Source organism: Panthera tigris, chromosome A1 (assembly GCF_018350195.1).
Source record: "Panthera tigris isolate Pti1 chromosome A1, P.tigris_Pti1_mat1.1, whole genome shotgun sequence".
NCBI classification, from domain to species: domain Eukaryota; kingdom Metazoa; phylum Chordata; class Mammalia; order Carnivora; family Felidae; genus Panthera; species Panthera tigris.
This window is the reverse complement of record NC_056660.1, coordinates 13,922,955-13,946,305: the sequence shown is the minus strand read 5'-3', so window position 1 is coordinate 13,946,305 and position 23,351 is coordinate 13,922,955. Positions and strand designations below refer to the sequence as shown.

Genomic DNA, 23,351 nt, shown 5'->3' with positions numbered 1-23,351 from the left:
AAAATTATACTTTATTTTTCTGAAAAAAACTTAGTTGTTTTTCACAGTTGTTATAATGAAAAGGAACTAAGATGATACATAAGACACTCAGTTAAAGATCTTTTAGGCCTTGACATTTTGAACACAGGAGTTTCCCATGTTTATTTAGCATATTTAGATGAATTTCACAAAAAAATTTCTGAACTTGACATTGTGTTAACCTTAAATAATAAATAACAGTCATTTAAAAAGATAAACTATCTAGCAAAATAAACATCTTTATTTCCAAGTAGTGAAACTTCATTCTTCTCAAAGTTTATAGCACTGAGGTTTCATAGAAAAAATACTTACCAGGGTTACTCAACCATCATTGAACTTTTCATCTAGAAAGTGGATGTATAAGATGTTGTCAGCGCAAATGTAATGCTTTGATAGCTAGTGATTGACATTACAAAATTCTTCAATCTAAACCAGCTCTTTTTAATGTACCTATATACATTTATTTTTTTGAATTTTCCCATTAAAAATCTCTACTTAAAAGAAATTATATCAATGGCTCATTCTCTAGTAAGTCTATGGCTTAAATTTCCTTAATAACTTTTTTTTCATAGAAACACTTATGTTGATGTCTTTAAGGATTTCTTCAATGTCAAAAATCTAAATTTGTAAGAATTATTACTATCAATTTTAGGAGTACTTAAAACATTTTTGTGACGAAAAGTATTATAATCTTAAATAATATTACTGTGTCAAAAATTTCTTCATTATCTCTTTCTGGATTTTTTCTTCTTTTCTTTTTATGGGTGGAGTCTAATTCATTAGACTCAACCTTGAACTCTCAATTATATCATATTTAATTACCAAAGGCACACTTTATGTTTTCAACTCCTTCACTGGCCATTCCTCATCTAATGCCTTTATTTATAACACTGAGAAGCAGTTTAACATTATGGAAAGAATACAGGATGTGGAGCGAGAAGACTAAGTCTTGAGATCTAAATCACTCTCAAGTTGTGTGATTTTAAATTTCAGTTTCTTATTGCAAAAATGGCAAGATGAATGCCATTTACCTATAACTGGGGAAATTAAATTAGAATATATTTAAAAGGGTTTTTCAAGTATGAGATGTCTTATAGATGTTAGTAATTATTACCATTGGGTAAAGTGAAATAATTCTCTGCCTACATCATATAAGGTATCAAGTTATACTCATCTATGAATAGAAAAAAAAAAACAAACCAGTATTTTGGGTTTATCATCAAAACTCTTCTCTAAACTCCTAAACTAATGTTGAGATGCACTATTTCACTGGCTATCCAAATCAATTCTTGATTTGAAAAAAGTCATTAGTGACTATAATACATTTTTTCTACAACTCATTAAAATCCCTGGGGATAAAATAAGAAACACAGGCCGGTTTATAGTGTTGTGAGACAGATCTGTAGATCATAGGAAAGCTATTACCAAAAATTCTCACTTAATAGGTCATTACCAACTTTGGGCAAAAAGTCTACAACAGACTACTATAGGCATCTTGTCAAGTGCTGAGACTATTCAAAATATATTGAGAAAAACTAGTTATATGAATAAAGGAAAAAAATTTAATCTCAACAACCTGTAGTGATGGCTTGTAAAAAAATGCAAACAACATTAATGCCAAACTACAAAAAAACTGAAAACTATAAAAGCCTCCATTCATTCACAGTGAGGTCTGCTAGTGCAACATATAAATACAGTAGCACAGTGAGTGACTAAAAACCCATTTTTTAATGACCTACAGACCTGAGTTAGAATTCTACCTCCAACAATTACTAGCCATGTGGTATTAGGCAAGTAAATCTCTCTATGCTCCATTCTCCTCACCTTTAAAATGAGACTCATGATTGTTTGTACTTCATAATATTGTTAAAAAAGATAAAAGAATATAATACATATAAAATATTTAGCACTTTGCCTGAAATATCATAAGTGATCGATACATTTTAGCTATCGTTAGTATTGCTATGGCTCCCCAAAGTGCTGATGCAGTCTGGGTCTGCATCAGCAACAGTAGGCAATATGAAAGAAGCATATGCTTTGTGATTGTCAGACCTCATAAACAAAACCCTAGGTGCTGTTTTAGGTATCATATTTCAAGAATAATGATAAACAGCATCATGTCCATAAGAGAATAGTTAGGATGACAGCAGATCTAGAAAATAAGTCATGTGAGGGAAGGCTGAGAAACTAGAAAATAATAGTGAAAAGGTATAAAAAAATTACACCAATTTTTAAAAATCTGAAGGAATGTTTTATACACACACACACACATACATATTTCATATATATCCTATGTGTATATGCAAAGGATAAAAGAGGAAACACCTATATATCTCCATATCAATTTAAGGCCAACAGGAGGAAGAATCTCTAGGAAATTTTATGAGCTTCCATTTCCAACTACTGATGTGTTCATGACTAGGATGATGATGTCACCAGGGCTGTGTTGAGAGAGGTGGGACGCTGGATTTGACTAATTCCTCTTTCTCAGCCTACAACTTTAAGCAGTCCACTATTTCTCCATTGATTATAATGGCCGGATTGTTTACTAGAATCAGAGTACTGTACATTCTTATCCTTAATATAATTTCTTCATCGACACCACCCATTCCTTAATACCTCAAACCATTCTCTGTCCTAACAATCTATTTTGACAAATAATTTGAAACTGTACACTTATCAATGTGTTCATAACACATTCATTTTTTGGAATATTATATATTTGCAATTACTTATATGTGAAAATTGACATTTTCAGCTCTTACAAAATTTTCTATCACATTATTACTCAACATGTTAACCGGTTCTACCTACATTAAAAGGCTTCCCTAGTAGTCTATGTAACCACTGGGGTTACCCATTTTGAATCTAACGGGTACCTGAATACATACCCTAAATAGACACAAAATTTGAAGTGCATACCCTTTTTATAGGGTGAACATATAATTCTTACCTGTATTTCAAAAATATAGCCACCAAGAGTCAAGAGCTATTAATCTAAACTATTAACATATTCCACTTTCCTTCTAGATCTGCTATTCACACAGATGCATACTTACAATCCTCTGTACTACACACACTTTACCAACTGCATTTTTCTATCTTAAGAAAATTCTTTCCATGTTTTTCCACACAATTTCACATTTCTGTTCCATACCTTAAGACTTCAAACTATAAAGTAGATGATTTTTTTGTACTACATAAAACTCACACATATTCCAAGATTGTAAAGGTTATCATCAAAATAGCACAAGCCAAGAAATTATTCAATCTAACTCACTTCAACAAAATATTCCATTGAGGGGTTAACTATGTTTTGTAATACATTGAGTGATATATAACACATATAAGTGTACATTTTTCTGTCTTTGAATTCATCCTATCCCAAATGCAAAGATTTGGGGGTGTGACCTATGATTCATTCATTCTTTCATTAAACAAATATTCATTGTATTGAGCACTATGATGCATGAGAGGTGGTTCTAAATTCTTAGATATAGTGATATATAGAAGAGACAAAATATCTGCCTTCATGGAACTTACATTCCAACAGGGAGAGAGAGAAGATACAATAACATGAATGAGTAAATATAGTATATGGGAGTAAATATAGTATATGGGAAATATAGTATACAGTATATGCTGTGAAAACAATAAAACATAGACAGAAATAAGGAGAATTACTAGAAGGGTGGCTAAGAAAGGACTCACTAAATAAAGTAGCATTTCAGGAAACACTGAAGGGGGAAGGAGCAAACTATGAAGACATTCAGGGAAGAGAATAAAAGTGTCACAGGCAAAGAGGGCAGGAAGAAGGCTAGTATGAATCTAGAAGACGTGGAGACTTATTAAGAGATGAGACTAGAGAAGTAAAAGGGGCTCAGATCATGGGTCCCTGTAGTCCATTGTAAAGACATCGGGGTTTTCTCAGAGTGGGATCAGAAGCCTTTGAAAGCTTACGAACAAGGAAAAAATATGATCTTAGATTAAGCAGGACCATCCTGGCTGTTGTCTTGAGAATAAACTGAAAGGGAGTGGCAAGTGGAGGAAGGCTTACTTAGGGGTTTACTATAATAATCAAGCAAGAAATGATGGTAGTTAGGATCAGAATGGCAAAATTAAAGTGGTGAAAAAGCAAATTTTGACTATATTAAGAAAGCAGAGCAAACAGGATTTGCAGAAGACTGGATTGGGTGTGAGAGAAAAGTCAAAGATGATGTAAAGAGTTTTTTTCCTTAAGCAACACGAAGGGAAGAGCTGCCATTAGCTAAGATAGGGACAAATACGGTTGGAGCAGTTATTAATCACCCAAATAGTGATGCTGAATAAGCAACCGGAGAGCTAAGTCTCTAGTTTAGGAGAGAGGACTAGGGTGAGACATAAATTTCAGAATCATCAGCGCATATTCTATTTAATGCCAGGAAAGTGAATGAAGTCACCAAAGAAATGAGTGCAAATGGATAGGATAAATAGTTCAAGGACAGAATCTTGGGGCACGCATTAATGAGTTCTGTGAATTTTGTAAAAAGGTTACTACCTTATCAGTATACTTCAAAATGTATCCTATGTATAAAGTGACATAGTGAAGATAAGGGATTTTCAACAGTGACTCATCAAGGCAAATTGGGTTTTATAATCATTTGTGGCACCCTACAAGGATCCCTTTCTTTCTTCTGCTCCCTTTCCCTTCTCTTTTACACTTACTGAGCACTGACAGGTTAAAGGAATACTTCACTGACAAGTTTGAAGCATAAAAAGAAAGTAAGACATAACCCATGCCTTAGAGATACTTGGAGGAAATACAAGAAACCAACAAATCAACTGTGCAATATATTTCATTAGTTGCCCTGATCAGTTATGCACAGGATCTTTCAGGAACTAAAGTATGTGCATTATCATGGAACAGTGAGCTGAAGCTAAAAGTATCAATGGGAATTAGCCAAGAGGAGAAAAATTCAATAGTAAAACTTTAGTGAGGCAAAGAGATAGGAAAAAACATAGTAGACTAAGCAGACTAAAAAACAGATCTGATGACTAGTAAAATGTGAGGACATTCCAAACTAAGAAGTTCACCTTTTATTTTGTGATAAGTAAAAATTGTTTCATAATTTTTAGTCAGTTTTTCATTTAAGGGAACTGACTCTGGCATAATTGTGGGAAATACATTGGAAAGGCGGAAGGGCACCTGGAAATCGTGAGGCCGGTTAGGCGGTAAGAGAAAGAATCCACTTGAGAGATACTGAGGGCCTAAAGTGAGGTGATAGCTTTGGGAATGGACATGTCCTATCTTTTCTAGGATTCAAGTCTTTAACCAAAGTCAACAATAAGTACCTGCTACTTTTTGTGAGACTATTACAAGGTCATCATTTATTATAGGATTTTGGAAATTTATGGGATTTTTCAAAGAAATAAAGCATCATTTTACATGCTGAGAAACTGAGTCCCAGAGAACCAAAGAGAATAAAAGTCACATCACACAACTAATTACAAACAGATTGATTATTAACACCCAGTTTCCCTAATTTTAAGATTAACACTCTTCCCTAACAAGGCTTATATAAATGTTAAACATTTATCTTGAAAGAGAAAGCTGAAGCTTAGGAAAAAAACAATTTACTACTGATTTTAGGGCAATATTACAATTTACTGTAGCTCATCAGAAATCACAAGGTTACTGCTATGATATTTTTATGCTTTATATGCCTCTATTGTGTAAAATATTTAGAATTCCAATGAAAAAAATGTGTATAAGAAATAATTGAGTATTCCATTAACCTACCCTTTAAAGAGAGATACTTTTTTCAGTTCACTGAATTGTCTGTGTAAATGCCAGGGGAGACAAAAGCAACAACATTGGGGATATTAGGATATAATCATGCTCGGTCAAAACTGCATCTTCTAGCACTTGGCCTTAAAATAACATACCCAGGACACTTGGAGAATAATAAAAGCTGGAATTTCAGTAGCTAGATAACACAGAAACTTCAAAATGCAAAGGCTGGCAGACTTTTAATCAATTTGGCTTAAAATTACTTGTTCATCTTTTAAGTGATACAAGCAAAACACTTCACAAAAATTAGGAGACTATAGGAACAGAAATTGAAGTCCTCAGCAGTGATTACAATTTCTTATAAATTTAAACCAATTTAGGAAGATCCCATCATGTCTAGCAAACATATTTTTTATTATCTTTCCTAAACTGTCATCTTTAGCACTAATGTTAAAAATGTTAATTTTAAAAAGCTAGCAAGAAAATAGCTGGCCTCACCTTGTACTTTAGGTTTAATAATATGAAGGCTACCGATCTTGCTTTTTTTAATTTGTATTTTAGAGATTTTCTTTTTCAGAGAATAAAACGCTTGAAAGCAAGGAAACTGAAAGTTTTAGGGAGAGAATATACAGACTCGTTTCCCCAAACTTATCCAACCTAGTAATTCAAACATAAGTGGGATTATACAATCAAAAGGGATGAAATATAAACATGTAAGATCAATGTTTGTTAGGGAAGTAATACAATTGTAAGTTTTATGTGATATCCTAGGCATAAAACAATTTTCTAAAACATAGTTAACAGTTAAAATGTATGGAGAAGCATATTGTCCTCTGCCTTTCTGTGTGTGTGTGTGTGTGTGTGTGTGTGTGTGTGTGTGTGTGTGTCTTTTGTCCAACTTAGAGGGGGAAAAATAATCTTAGAAATCCCTGGGGAATTAAGACTGATCTAAATCACAGATATATACTAAGTTCTCAAAAGATTAAAATCATGTGGATATACAAAATTACATTTTAACATAAAAGATAGGATAAAGCTTAATTGGTGGTTTTAGAGAAAAGCATTACCCCAACCTAAAAGTTACACAGGTACTAATGCGGAAGAAATATAGCTCAGCTAGAATGTTTTATGACTACAGATCTATATTTAGATCTATCAAAAGAGACACTATTGTTGGAGAACTTTGTAACTTGACTTGTGTGTTCTATGATTATTAAAGCGCTTCTGTTAGAAATAAAACCATGATAATGTTGTCATTTCATAACCGTATTTCCTCCATATACATAGTATTTCTTCACTATAAAACAGTACTAGAGAATCTCTAGCAGTTTTAGTGCTTTACAATTCATAGATACACATTTGCTAGGGCCACTCAAGTGTATAATCCGACATATACGTAAATCTGCACAGATGATGACTGGAAGAAATGAGAGAAAAAGAATCAGCACTTTCCAGATACATAGATAAGAATATTTATATAATATTTCATAATACAATCTGGTAAAATAATACTGACAGAAAATGTTTTATGTTAGGTAAATCTAAATGTTTCTAAAATTTGATGTTGTAAATCTACCTAAAGAAAACAATAGTATAAAATTCACAACTGAAATTCATAAATGCTACATCCCAAGTGGGGAGAAACACCCCATGTGAAACATAAGTTAATATAACTCAAATTACATCAGTTTTAGGAAGCTATTCTCAAATTTACAGTATAGAATGAGTATAAAGAATACATTGTTAGCATGTTTGCAATAAAACCAAAAAACTATTGGCTAACAAAAGTAAAATCCTAGGTGATCTCCACTGGGATTACACAGTGTTATTAGGAAGTATGATCTAGTTACAAAGAAACGAGCAACTGAGTCTATAGCTATTTTCCAACTAAAGATAAAAATGAAAAACACATTATTGGTAGGGTAAGACCCATGATAATTCTGTGTTTGAAACTGGTAGTATTCAGGACTTTGCTTCTAAGGCCTGTCATCTTGGATCCTATTTTCAAGGAATTCAATCTGATGTTAAAAGACATGTTATAACTTGGATTTCAGACTTTAGTGCTTCAGAAATATGTTTATATACTTCATAATATAATTATAGGTACCTTAAGACAGATAAGGCAAATGGTAGCAATATATTGGAAATATAATTGAAAAATGCAGTTGTCCAGAAGCACTTGTGGGGATGATGTCTCTGAAAAGCTGCTCAAAGCTCTAGAGTTTGAAGTAAAATTTTTGATGTTGTCACTCTCAATCTATTGAATGGCTGACAGACAATCAAACCCGTCTGGCTGGCTGGCAGCTCATTTTGCTGGCAGGTGGCAAACAATTAGACACACCAATTTGTGCCTCCTGATGACATTAAAGCATGAAACTAAGTTGTATGCAGGGCCTAGTGATTTGTGTGAAAGCATTTCAAAAATAATACTCTTTGCCGTGGCAACTCATTTCAGACTGCCACCTCCCATTATGGCTTTGAGCAGTGAAGACGACAGACTTGAGTTACGTGCAGTGCAAGGCCGCTTCTGTTCAATCCGTCATCAGCGCCCCCTGAGACCTCAATCCCCTCCTTTCATCAATATCACCTCATCATTTACATTTGATAGTACTTGAGCTACTGCATATATTAACTACACTAGAGACCCTTTTCCTAAAAAGAATTGAAATATGCTTTGTGTGCCTCGATTTCATTTCTACTTATGCAATTTAGAATAATGATTCCACTCCCATTGCACTCTGCACAAATGCTACCAAGAACAAATGGAAAGTTCTATTTTTTTAAAGCCATACTCACAAAAGTGTAACAAATTCTGAGTAGCTGAGAATATTGGCACTCAAGTGATAGCTCTGTTAAGTTTTAATGAAAAAACTGTTCTAACAACAATCCAAATTAAAACAAAAATATTTAAATTAATTTTTATTTCATTGGATTCTCTTATGCAAATCACAATAATTCTCTGTACTTACTGTTTTGTATTTTAAGAAAATTTAAATATATAATTTAAAAGCGGAACACAAAATTTTTATAACCCTAAATTAAGTTATAACAATTTTATAGATGTATACAAGTACAGATACTTACATGCATACGTTTACATATACTCATAAACACACATACACTATATAACCTGGGAACATAAACTAAATAGGCAAAATGGAGGATATCAATATGAAATGGCATAAGGAACATCCAAGGAACTATATGAATGAACATCCAAATACAATATTAACACAAACCATTAAAAAATATTTCCTACATTTTATAGCCCCCCCCTTTTTTAGTTTACGAAAAATTCTGACACTCAACACACTTTATCTTGTATGACAATTTTTCTTGCAAACATTTCATCTCCATTTACTATTCTGTAATTTCAATGTAGACAACACTGTCTTTACCCATCTTTATATGTGTCATGATGACTAATGCTATTTACATTTTCATAGTAAATTTTCAAGAAATATCTATACAACAGTGGTTAAAATGTTTAAAGGTAAAGTTTACGTTATATTTATATATGAGAAAGATAATTTGTCTTAACTGCAAATGGCTTTACTGCCACACCTCTGCCCCCTAAACACCAAAAAATTACTATCTCAAATTTGGACAAAGCACTTTGGCTATTTTGGAAAAAGTGATACATAAGAGGTATTATATTTTGACTATATATTTATTTCTGACATTCCAGTTTAAGAAACATTTGATTTCCTAACTTGATCTTTTCTAAAACAAAAAACAACTGTTTACCAATCATCTCACACACATATATAGATTTGGTGGGGGAGGAGTGTTTTTAACATCAAAAACAATTTAATTCAGATGGTAAACACATTCTTTAGTTTATATGCTGATATGTAAATATGCATCAGTCCCAGTATCAAATTTAAATACTATTCTTAGTAATTATGACCATTCTAAAATATTTTTCTAATACTGCATGAGTTATTAAATAGTAGGATAAATTACATCAACAAATTCTTTGGTTCTAAAATGTTTTATCCTGCTTGTGAACTATCATTTTAATGGCATATATAGTGGAACAGAAAAAAAATTCATTGTTCCCAACTAAAAATCCCTTGTATGATTGAATGTAGATATATGGGCCATGTTACATTTATCCTGAAAATTACATAACGAAGGTGATAATGAATATTTTAAATTTTTTCCATATACTTGCATTTAAAACTCAAATTTGAATTTTATTACTTGAAGCTATTTAATCTCCAATAATTATTACAGTTTTCAATACTATGATAAAGGAATTTCAGAGCCAGATTAGACCTTGGAGAGATATGGCGTATCCCTTCCACCTTTTATCTATGAAACAATTAAGTCCAAAAAGATAAAATCACTTCCTCAATACAGTGTAGTCACTTGATGATGGAATCAGAATCTGGATTTCCCTATTTGCAATTAAAAAAATTTTTTTAAAATATTTATTTATTTTTGAGAGAGACAGAGTGTGAGCAGGGGAGGGGCAGAGAGAGACAGGGAGACACAGAATCAATCAGAAGCAGGCTCCAGGCCCCTAGCTGTCAGCATAGAGCTGGACATGGGGCATGAACCCATGACCTGAGCCAAAGTCGGATGTTTAACCCAGTGAGCCACCCAGGCACCCCTCCCTATTTCTAATTTAATGCGCTGTCCTGCATATCATATTAAAACTCCTTTTTAGAGATGTATTATTAAATGCCTTACTATGTATGAGGTCAATCTGGTTGGCCTATCGCTTTGATATTCTTTACAGTCAGAATTTACATTACTAAATATAAGGTTTTCAAGATCGTCCTAATAGTTTTCAATTAATAAAGTCCTTATTTAGAATTCCTTCCTTATTTAGAATCCTGTGAATAATCAGTTAAGTACCTACCTGTCAAAGGAATGAAACTGCATGGGAAGAATAGCTTGCGCTTCTCTCTTCAATGCTGGATCTGGATATGGGATAGGTTCAGGGCCACATTCTGCAATTTCGACTGGGGCAGCCACAAGACTTTTCAGTATTTCCTTGACATTGATGCCTTTGGTTTGACTAATGCTAGATATGGACGGTGCAGGTTTCAACAGTTCACCGGGGTTCTCCGTTAAGCTTTCCTGTGATTTTTTCACTTCTGATGACAAAGTGGATAACAGCTCACTCATGGCATCAGGGCCTGTGCCGGGCTCTAATTCTGCCCCATTCAGGATGCTAGCCACTTGCTCCTCTCCGATTCCCGAATCTGTATGTGGAATAGAACTTTCTAGCTGAATATCTTCACCAGGGGTTGGTGTTTCTTTTTCCTTTATAGTGTCTGGAAATGTAGCAGGTGTTTCTGTAATAAAAGAAACTGGCTTAAACAAAAAGCTTCACAAGCAAAAATCCAGCATATTTAATAAAATATTCTCACATATTAGAATAAAGAATATAAAGCCTGTGAGAGACAAAAAATCTGCTAAATGGAGGTGCATAACAACTACTGGATTAAAACATATCATCCATGTACACCTGTCATTTTGTTCAAGAAGCATAGCAGAACCCTGTTTCTTTTATAAGCCACTTGGCATTTCAAAATTGATTTCTTTAAAAGCACAGAGAAATAGTACCCACAACAATTTCTTATAGCAGCTTATAAATAATATGAAATTCCCCTCCAGCCTTTCAGTGTTAGCTACCAATGAGACAAGACATTCTTATACTTCCCTAATGTTATCTTTAAAAATATGAAGTCATTGTATACCTTTTTGCACTTCAATAACCAATAATATAATATCTAACTGGAATATTTAAACCAATTGAAGATATTATTTTTAAATTATATTTAAAATCACACACATATTATACCAAAATTCTGAAGTCAATAGCAAAAAGTATGCCAAATAATAATTTCAAAAGGATAAATACTTTAGTAAGAAAATAATGCTCCTCAAGAATTTAGCCTATATGTGCCTTTAAGAACAATTATTTTGGAATACTCATATTCATTTTTTGTGAATAAATATAAATTTCAATTTATGAAAACTACAGCAGATAAAATATATACAGGTGTGAAATACATATATGATATTACCAATTAAAATAGAAACCCATCTCTAAAATATTAAATGCCTATCAAATGTCATTATGCAAATGTTAATATAATGGAGTTCCACATATAATAAAATGTTATTAAATTCTACATGGTGACCTTGAAAAATTGATATAATCTAGGTATAATAGGAATAATAGGTCTTAATAAAGTCATGTTGAAGAAGAAAATAAGATACATAGGTAAATTATTTGCAGTTCCCATATAAAGTAGATACTTAGTAAATTGTTGGCTACTTGTATTACTCAGACTTATATTTATAAGTTTATTCATTGTAAAATAAGAAGGGCAGACTAACTATTTCTAAGATCTCTTCAAAATGAACATCTGTAAATTCTATAAAACTGCCCTTAGAGTTTTGTTGTTTTGGTTGTTTGTTTCTGTGTTTTGAAAGATTATTTAAGAACAGAAAATCAGGAGAATGCCCGACAGGGAACAGGCTATTTTGATTTCAATAAGACATCTCACAAAATCTTTGGTGAAGTCTCTTGTAAAAACACATAGAAATGTTTTGATGATACTACTTTTTGGGAGGGATCCTAATTTGTTCAATGAGAAAACATGCTAAAGGATAAAATACAATGTGAAGGGATTTCTCTGGCAACAGGGCTTAATTCTTAGACTCTACTTTTGCTAATTTCTTAAATGTAGATTAATATCATGACATCCACATTTACTGAGATGAATTTATTGATTTTTCCAGATTTCAGAATAATTTTGTCAAGTTTTCAAAAGAAAGAAAATGCCTTTTTTATTCAAATTGTATTAGATATGTGCATTACTTTATAAATATAACATCTTCATGTTATTCAACTTAATATATAATATTCATTTAAATTGCCTAAAAATGTACATCTCTCACATTTCAGTGTTTTATTGTAGTTTCCCTCATATTTATTAAATAGGTTTATTTGTTTGGTCAAAGGAGTCCGAATTTAAAGAAGAAAAGATTAATCAGTCGAACATGACAATAATATTCAAAAACTGGATGACCAACATGAAAAACAGTGTAGACCTACTCTTTTTTGTTACAAGACTAAAAATTTAAGATAACTACATGAAAATTTTGAGAAGAAATATAATTTTAATAATACTATTGGCAAAGCACTGGAGAAGGAAAAGGTAAGAAGTAAGGTTAGAGTTTGGCATCTTTTTTTAATAAAACTCTGTGACAGAAAATTAAGACTTAAATCAGAATAATAGCATTGAGAATAAGAAAGAAGGGAGAGAACAAAGATGCTTCTGGAATACCTAGTTTAAGAAAAAGAAGAATGGAGAATGTCACTAAGTGAGGAAGGAAGCAAAGGATTAGCAAATTCGTTCAGAAATTTAATAAATATTGAAATCAATTGAATACAGAATCTCTGAAATATTTATACCCGTTAGGTAAAAAGAAATATAGCCATATATTTTGGGATTACTCAAACTAAAATGATAATTGAAACTTTAAAACTTCATGAAAAAAACCTAGGAATAAAAAATGAGAAAACAACTGCTAAGGAAGTTACTATTAGATGTACTACTGAATTTATTTAATTCACATTTGCATCTATAGATTATATATTTGGCAGTGAAAACAATTGTGGCAGAAAAATCAGAAAATTAAATAGTAGTAGTGAAGTCTCTATGGCAACAGGACAGAAAATGTAAATGCAGAAACAAAATAAGAACTCTAACATTAACAATAAATCACAGTGGCATGGTTACCAGCATGAGCTTCTTCCAGAATTTAATTCTCAAAAGGCAGATAGTCAAGTCTAGTTCTTAGTTTGAATTTACCTACTTTATAGGTTTAGCTTAGAGTCTGAGTTTATCATAATGTGATGTCTCAGTACCTTTATTTATGGTGTGTTTTATATTAAGAGCTACACAAAAATGTAAACTTCTCAAGTTAAAGGAACTTGAAATACAAGCATTTTGCTACAAACAAAATATGTAAGTAGATAAAGTCTTAGACTTAGTGTCTACAAGATATCATTTAAAAGATTTTTCCACCAACTATGCAATTTTTGCCTTTCTGTTGAACTGACTCTCAAGGAACAATGAAAATCTATAACTCACTAAATAGATATTTGGTACTCAAATATAAATGTTGACCTCTCCATTACAAAACACAGTTAAGTTTACTAAAACTGAATATTGAGAGGTGCCTGGGTGGCTCAGTCAGTTGAGCATCCAACTTCAGCTCAGGTCATGATCTCAGGGTTTGTGGGTTCAAGCCCTGCATCCAGCTTGCTGATGTCAGCATGGAGCCCACTTCAGATCCTCTGTCACCCTCTCTTTCTGCCCCTCCCCCACTTGAGATCTCTCCCTTAAAGATAAGTAAACATTTAAAAAATTGAATATTTAAATATTTTCAAATGACTCACCAAATTATTTACACAGTAATAATTTTTTTACTGTGTCTGATAAACTAATGGTTTAAAAATGAAGCAGTAATTTTGATATTTCAATAAGAATTCCATTAAAATAAATAAACTGTATAAAGCATACTTTGTCATCAAATTATGTAGCATAAACACTAATGGAAAATTTTATAATAGTAAGTACAAATAAAAAACAGATTAGTAGTGAAAAAGCCTATTTTAATTTCCAATTATGCATTAACATCTTTTACAGAGCATGCTCTTAGTTGATAACATCAACTTCTACTTAGATAGCTTATGCATTTCTAGAATGCTTCTCTGGGAAACCAAAGTACTTTGAGGATTTAACCCAAGTGACTTCAATAGGATGTTAAGCATGAACAACAGAGAAAGTACAAAAGATTGCATCTCCGCCGGTTAGATCAATGACAGTAGACTTGTAATTTTTCAATTATTCTTTATCAGTCTCTGCAGCAAGAGGCCACGTTAGTACACCAAACAAGAAGTATGATTGGCCTGAGTGTTCTTAACCTTATCTGAAATGGGTGGTTGGATGCCAGATGCCTCTTTTACTTACTGTTTTCCATTGAACCTAATGAATTTTAGGAAACATATAGGGTTAACTTCAGCAAATGACATGATTTCTAATATGGGGACCTCAATTATCACATTCTTTTCTCCAAAAATTTCATTTTAGAGCCATTTATAAAGTGTTTCAATATGTCTTCCCTATTAAGTTATTCAAATGGCTATTTTCCAAACTACTTAAATAAAGAAACAACATGAGAGGCACCTGGGTAACTTAGTTAAGTGTCCAACTCTTGGTTTCAACTCAGGTCATCATCTGTTTTGTGAGTTTGAGCCCCATGTCCCAGCCCTGGGCTGACAGTACAGAGCCTGCTTGGGATTCTCATTCTCTCTCTCTCTCTCTCTTTCCTTTCTCTCTCTCCCTTCCCTCCTCCCCTGCTAACACTCTCTGTTGACAGTACAGAGCCTGCTTGGGATTCTCATTCTCTCTCTCTCTCTCTTTCCTTTCTCTCTCTCCCCCTTCCCTCCTCCCCTGCTAACACTCTCTGTCCAAAATAAATCAACTTAAAAAAAGAGAAATAACATGAAAGGAAGACACAGCTCCTTGTTAGTGTAGCACTAAAAATTATATTAACATTGTTTGCTCAAAGCAAACTAAATCACATTAGAGTAATTTAACATAAAACATAAAAAACTGCATATAACTACGTTGTACATTTTGTTCATATTAAATCCCGAAATGCCAAGTTATGCAAAAATTAACCTAAACTCCAAGGAAGAAAAAGGCCAGCTATATACAAAAAGATTTAAAAATTATTATTATTCATTTTACACAAAAAAAGACTGCAAGGCATTAAGTAATTTTTTGCAATTCTTTATATGTGATTCAATTTTTGGTTTCTTACACTAATCGTATAAGAATACAACTTTAAGAATCCATATTACCAATGAATATACCCATAACAGGCAAAATTATAGTTCCAAAGAAACAGGAGCCAGGAAGATACTTCTAACTGATGTTTTGACAGTGATGTATCGATCTGTTTGAGTTTATCTTACTTGGGAGTGCATTAAGCTCTTTGTGCATACTACTGATTTTCATCAAATTTGGAAAATTTTCAGGCCATTATTTCTTTAAATTTTTTTCTTCCTATTTCTGTCTCCTCCCCTCTCCTCTAAGACTCCCATTAATTGTATGTTGCTTCACTTGATGGTGTCTCACAGGTATCTGAGGCCCTCCAACCTTTCTTCATTCTGCTCCTCATTCTGTTCCTCAATGTGAGAGAACAGAAATTGTCCTGTCTTCAAGTATGCTGATTCTTTCTTCTGCCAACCTAAATCTTCTGCTGAATCCCTCTAATGAATTTTTATTTTAGTTATTACAATTTACAACTTAAGATTTGCTATTTATTTCTTTCCTATAATATTTATTGATGTCTTCCTTTGGTGAGACATCACCTTCATACTTCTAATTCTTTAGAAAAGTGTTCCTTTAATTGCATATGTATAATGACTGGTTTAAAAGATTTGTCTAATCAGTCCAACATCAAGTCTTCCTCAAAGGCAATTCTATGGACTGCTTTTTTCCCCTGTGTATTTGCCATGCTTTCCTTTTTCTTTACAAGTTTCAAAAATTTTTTGTTGAAAACTGAATATGTTCAATAATTTAATGTGGAAATCTTGAAAATAAGACCCTTCCTATAGGGATCACTGTTCTGTTTGTTGACTTGCCTGAACAGATTTCATAAAATCTATATTCTATATTTCTGTTCAGTTAGCTTAGTGATCTAGTAATGATTAGACAGAGAGTGCCTTAAATATCTTGCACCAGTATGTCTTCTGCTCTTTGCCAGAAGCTTTGGGTGTGTGGTAGGGCATGCTTCCAACAATTCTATTTTAAACTCTCCCTTGGTCTTCATTTCTTGCTTGCACAGAGCCTTCAAGGTTAGCCAGAGGTGAGTGACTGGGGCCTTCTCAGGTCTTTCCTGGACCTGAATACAGGCCCCAGAGTAAGAATATCTCATTTTCAGGACTTCCTTTTAAGCTTTTTGGTAAGGTTCTTATTTTCCCAACTAGTACTGCCACCTTGAGCACTTGGCTATATTACAAAAAAAAAATGCTGATTATTTCAAAAAATATCTAGGGCTTTTCTCATTGAGCAAGCTGTAATCAGGTTAAATAGTGACAAGCTCATCGGAGCTTTACCAGGGAGCTGCCAGATAGTATAGTGCTCCAGGAAGGGACTTCCTGAAAACTCCCAACATAACTAGCCTCCTTCCAGTGCTACTAGGCTGCTGGTTTTCACAGCTACGACAGTTGTCTGGATGCTGATTTTCAAGGCTATCACAGAGCTGACAAAAACTGGAGGGCAACAGGGCAAGATAAATCACCAAAAAGCTCACTATTCTCATAAAAATTTTGGGAGTTTTTCTTCAATTAGCACTCTCTGAATTGGTGCAAGCCTTCGATTAATTCCAGAGAAGTGGAATGGATGATTTTGACAATTGTTCCCAGTGTTCTCTTTGCTTTTTGGAGGAGCAGTTCTTTGGACGTCCTTACTCCACTCTTTCAGAAGTCCTACTTCTAAGTGATGTTTACAATTCCAATTTGCACATTGTAAATAAATTATCAATTATACTCATATACATATATTTTCCTTTTCCTTTCCCTATTTTGTGTCTGTACTTTTAACTCTTCTTTTCAAAGGAAAAAAAAAACACCACTTTCCTATTAAAATACATCATGCATTTCCATAGTGTTACGGAGGCAACCATTGGCACTAATAATAAATGCCAACATATATGCCAAGAACATCTTCAGCTGCAGAAAAACAGAAACAACCAAATATAGTGTAATTCTGTTAATATCTATCAGATAAACCACATTTGCAACTTATACATGATTAAGAGTTCAGGCTTTGAAATTAAGTCTGTTTGCCTTTCAGTGAAGACTTATTTACCCCTTACTAGCTTTGTGATATCTGAGGAACCATTTAAGCTTTCTCAGCTTCATTCTTTTATCTGTAAAATTGGCATAATGATAGTACATACATTATAAAGTACACATTATATATTATATTGTTGTGATGACTAAAGAACATAATTTATGAATAGCACCTGGCATGGAGTAACCTTACCATAAATTTTTGTACCTTGCTGCTGCCATTATTGATTTTACTGTTAATGATCATTACCATCATCATCACCATATCCCAAAAGAAAATATAGAGCCAAGCCATCTATCAGTTATTCTCTTTATGCATCTTCAACTTCTTTATTTATTTTGAGAGAGACAAAGTGGGGGGGGGGGAGGGTAGAGGCAGAGAGAGGAGAGACAGAATCCCAAGCAGGCTCTCTGTTGACCCCTGTTGGGCTCCATGCAGGGCTCAATCCCACGAACTGTTGAGTTCAATACATAAGGTGAAATCAAGAGTTGGATGCTTAACCGACTGAGCCATCCAGGTACCCTTCATCTTCAACTTCTGTCCACCTTTCCTAGCTCTGGCCTCTCTATTTACAGAGCAATATCTCTTAACCTAAGAGAACAACTTCTCAACCCATATCCCCTTATATTTCTAGCCCTTAAGCTGCTTTGGTTATTTCTCCCTCCTTTCTGAAGGGAGTATGTCATAATTGAAAGATCATGGTAATGCAATCAAACCGATCAAAGTTCCAATTCTGCCTCTACAACCTACTAGCTTTCCATGTTGTCTTGGAAAAAAATAATTCTGCTTTCAGAATTGCAGGGGTTTCACTTGAAAAACATAGATCTTAAGTAGGCCGTAAGGATTAAGAAACTTGTCAGTCTGTCATCTTTACTCTCCTTCCTTGATTCAGCTTTCCAAAGACTTAGAAGATTTCCACAGACATCTCAAAATTAATACATCTAGATATATTTTCCCTTCCCCAGGTTAGGGAAGTTTTCAGCCATTACTTCTTCAAATAAGATTTCGTTCTCTCTTCTCCTTCTGGAATACCTATAATGTAAATGTTAGTGTGTTTTGATGTCCACTAAGAACCTCAAACTATCTTCACTTTTATTTTTTTTTTAAGTTTTACTTATTTATGAGAGATAGAGACAGCACAAGTGGGGAAGTGGCACAGAGAGAGAGAGACAGAATCCAAAGCAGGCTCTAGGCTCTGAGCTGTCAGCACAGAGTGCAACACAGGGCTTGAACTCAAAAACCATGAGATTATGACCTGAGCCAAAGTCGCACGCTTAACTGACTGAGCCACCCAGGTGCCCTGTTCACTGTTTTTGTTTTGTTTTGTTTGTTTTTGTTTTTTAATGTTTTGCTGTTCAGATTCTATTAGTTCTATTACTTTCTCTTTGAGTTGACTTTTCTTTTGCTTCATCTAATCTGTTGAACCAATCTAATTTTTCACTTATTTTTTTTTCAGCTCTATAACTTCTAATTGGTTTTTCTTCATTTTTCCCATCTCTTTGTTGAAGTTCTTACTGTCTTCACACATTCTTCTTCCCAGTTCAATGAGCATCTTTATAACCATTATTTTTAACTCTTTATCAGGTAAATTAACTTATCTATATTTCATTGTTTCTGAGGTTTAACTTTTTCTTTCATTTGGAACATATTCCTCTGTTTTTTTTCATTTTGCTTGCCTCTCTGTCTTGGTTTCTATGCATTAGATGAAACAACCACCTCTCCCAGGCTTGAAAGAGTGGGCTCCTATAGGAGATATCTTGCCATTCCACTCAAAGAGCCCTGGCTCTCTGTAGTCTCTCAAACCTCAGCACTTGTCCAAGCAGCCTATTATATTTTAATAGCTCCCAGTGGTTGACATGGGCTTAGATCTGCCAGTATCCCTAATAGGAGGACCCAGATTCAGGTTAATTAGATGACAGACCCTCAGGCAGCAGCTCTTTAAAGTATGAAAATCTATATGGTCCTTTGGAACCAACAGTGTAAGCCCCACTGGCCATGAGAGACAGATTATCTGGCAGCATCCGCTGGGTGGCAATTATAAAAACCAGGGACTGGGACGAGTGCACACGCTTTTTTTTCTGAGAGATACTAGCATGCTGAAGCAAGGGAGAAGGAAAGCATCAAGGTGGCATCCATAGCCTACATTCCTTGGGATAAACTCCATAGGCCACTAGATACATGCCGAAGGCCAAGCTCCAGGATAAGTAAGCCAAAAGGTCTCAAGAGGTCTCCTTCACAGAAAGACTGGAGGGTGTGCCTCAGTTTGCTGTCTGTGTAGTACCCGGGGTAGCAGCCCGCCAAGAACTGTCTCTCAGACTGGTAGAGTCCTGTGGGACCCAGGAATGAAAGTTCCCTATCCACAAGAGCTGGGTGATCAAGGGGCTTCCCTGGGTGGCACTGCAAAAAACTAGGGCACCAGAGACTGGAAATGATTATAGTCAGCCCCCAGATGCATGTTTAATTAGAAGCCTGCTCCTCAGGGCGTAGTCATGATGATTAGCTAATAAGCCTTCTTAGAAAGACAGAGTCCCTGGGTCTGCTGCCTCTAGATGTACCCTGTGGGTGGTAGCTGTTTTAGAACTTTGTCCCCATTGGTTACAACCCTGTTAGACTCACAAGGGTAAGTTGCCAGAGTCAGGCAATATACAGTTGCCCCCTGGCAGCAAATTGTAAAAATTGGGATGCCAGACTGAGGCATAGGCTCCTTCCTGGGTGACACAGATTATTACAGTTCCATAACACCAAGAACACAATCTCCTCTGGCCTTCAGAATCAGGTGGTCAAGAGGTTTCCCTTGGGAGGCAGCCATAAAAATCAGGGCACCGGACATGTGTAAACTAAACTCTCCAATCAAAAGATGTAGAGGGACTGAATAACAAACAAACAAAATCCAAAAAACAGGACCAATCATATCTGCTGCCTGCTAGAGACTACCTTTAGATGTCAGGACATGCAGAGAATAAAAGTGAAGGGATGGAAAAAGATATTCCATACCAAAAGAAAGGTGAAGTAGCTATACTTTATACACACACACACACACACACACACACATATATACGTATATCTACGTGTATATATACAAAAAATAATAAAGACTGTAATAAGAAACAAAGATGGCAGTTACATGAGGTCAATTCAACAAAAGGATAGACATTTGTAAACATGCATCCAACATAGTAACATCTAAATATAAAAAGCAAATATTAACAGACCTAAAGAAGAAATAGACAGCAAGATAATCACAGAAGGAGATTTTAATACTCACTTACATCAATGGGTAGATTATCCAGACAGAAAATTGATAAGGAAACATCAGCCTTAAACGCTACATTAGACCAGATGCCTACCTCAAGAAAGAAGAAAAGTCTCAAATAAACAACCTAACTTTATACCTCAAGCTGTAAAAAAGGTATAGAAAAAGAAGAATAAACAAAGCCCAGGTTAGCAGAAAAAAAGAAATAATGAAGATTGGAGCAGAAATAAATAAAATAGTGAAAAGACTATACAGAAAATCAATGAAACTAAAAGCTGGTTCTTTGAAAAGTAAAGAAAATTGACAAACCTTTAGCTAGTCTTATTAAGGAAAAAAGAGAGAGTACTCAAATAAATAAAATCACAAATGCTAAAGAGGAGCTGTTACAACTGATATCACAGAAAGACAAAGGATCATAGACTACTACAAATAATATTATGCCAACAAATTAGGCAGCCTGGAGGAAAAGGACAAATTCTTATAATGTACAATCTACCAAGACTAAATTATGAAGAGCTCTATAATCTGAATAGACTACCAACAAACAACAGTCCAGTACCAGATGGCTTCACCAAGCATTAACGGAAGAATTAGCAACAATCCTTCTCAAACTCTTCCAAAAAACAGAAGAGGAGGGAGCTCTTCCAAACTCATTTTACTGAGGCCAGCATTACCCTGATACTAAAACCAAACAAGAGAAGAAAATTATAGGTTGATATTCCTACCAAACATAAATACAAAAACCCTCAACAAAACATTAGCAAATAAAATTCAACAATACATTAAAAGGATCATATACCATGATCAAGTGGAATTTATTTCAGGGATACAAGGATGGTTCCACATCTGCAAATCAGTCAATGTGATAAACCACTTTAACAAAAAGAAAGGTGAAAATCACACGATCATCTCAATAGATGCAGGGAAAGCATCTGACAAAATTTAACATCCATTTGTTATAAAAGCTCTCAACAAAGTGGGTATAGAGGCTTCCACATTATAGAGACCATATATGACAATCCTGTAGCTACCATCATCAATGGTGAAAAGCTAAAAGCTTTCCTCCTAAGATCAGGAATAGGATAAAGATGCCCATTCTCATCACTATTCATCAGAGTATTGGGAAGTCCTAGCCTGAATAATTAGGCAAGAAAAAGACATAAAAGGCATCCAAATTGGAAAGGAAGAAGTAAATCTGTCAATATCCACAGATGACATACTGTATATAGAAAATCCTAAAGACTCCATCAAAAAATTCATAGAATAGGGGCGCCTGGTTGGCTCAGTTGGTTATGCGCCCGACTTCGGCTCAGGTTATGGTCTCAACGGTTCGTGGGTTCGGGCGCCACGCCGGGCTCTGTGCTGACAGCACAGATCCTGGAGCTTGCTTCAGATTCTGTGTCTCCCTCTTTCTCTGCCTCTCCCCCACTCATGCTCTGTCTCTGTCGCAAAAATAAATATAAACATTAGAAAAAAGTAAAAAAAAAAAAAGTAAACTGAAAGAAAGGTTAAATTAGAGGATGAAAGAAAAGAAAGAGGAGAGGAAGGCTTTTGTTGGTACCTTTACTAATGCTGAAAACACATTTATTTCAGAGTTGATGTTTTTAAGAAATATTTGCTAGGAATACAGGGCATGATTTTTACCTGTAAATAAATGAAAGATATATTATGCAACATCAGTATACAATAAATATTCTATGAATATTATAATGAAAGTGCATTAGATTACTTATAAAATAAATTATAATGCATCCACATAATGGATTACAATGGATACATTAACAATGACTCCAAAAGCAAGAGAAAATAACAAATTTATAACACTGAAACCCTTTGTTGTTTGATACGAATGTAACAACTTATTTAATAAAGATTAACTTTATTTCCAAACATACAATAAATAAAAACTAAGTCATAAAATATTTGTATATAAATTGTTGTATTATAAACATTTTTGTGCTGTTTTGTGCACATATTTGCATTTTAACCCTTCAGAATTTTGCCAAATTTGCAAATTATGCCAAATTTGAAAATTTTTGTTAATATTTTTGTTAATATATTTTTATTTGATTATTAGATTTAAATTGTTCTTATCTGTAGTATAATTTAATTTTCTTTTGTTAACTGTTTGATGTTTTCTATATGTTTCCCTTAGTGTGATACATTCTTTTAGTTGATCTATAAAAGCTTTTTAATCATTAAAGTTATTAACTTTTATCATATAAAATTCTGTTTGTATTTGATTTAAATTTTGTCAACATTTTCGACATGCAGATATACAAAACTTTTATTTAGTCGTATCTTTCACTTTGAACTTCAGTTTCTGATGTTATAATTTAAGACACGTTTTTTACACAAATATTAACTTTAATTTTCTTTAATTATTTTCAGTTTCATTTTTACCTTTAAG

General features: G+C 33.8%; 1 protein-coding gene across 8 annotated transcripts in view; it reads right to left on the bottom strand.

The window, feature by feature from the left end:
* Nucleotides 1–23,351, bottom strand: part of NBEA (neurobeachin) — a 678,339-nt gene that overhangs the window by 416,844 nt on the left and 238,144 nt on the right. For all 8 annotated transcript variants that reach the window (XM_042998658.1, XM_042998776.1, XM_042998897.1 and 5 more), the window contains one exon: nt 10,659–11,097. In XM_042998658.1, the coding sequence (XP_042854592.1) occupies nt 10,659–11,097 (439 nt within the window). The remainder of the gene's footprint in view (nt 1–10,658; nt 11,098–23,351) is intronic.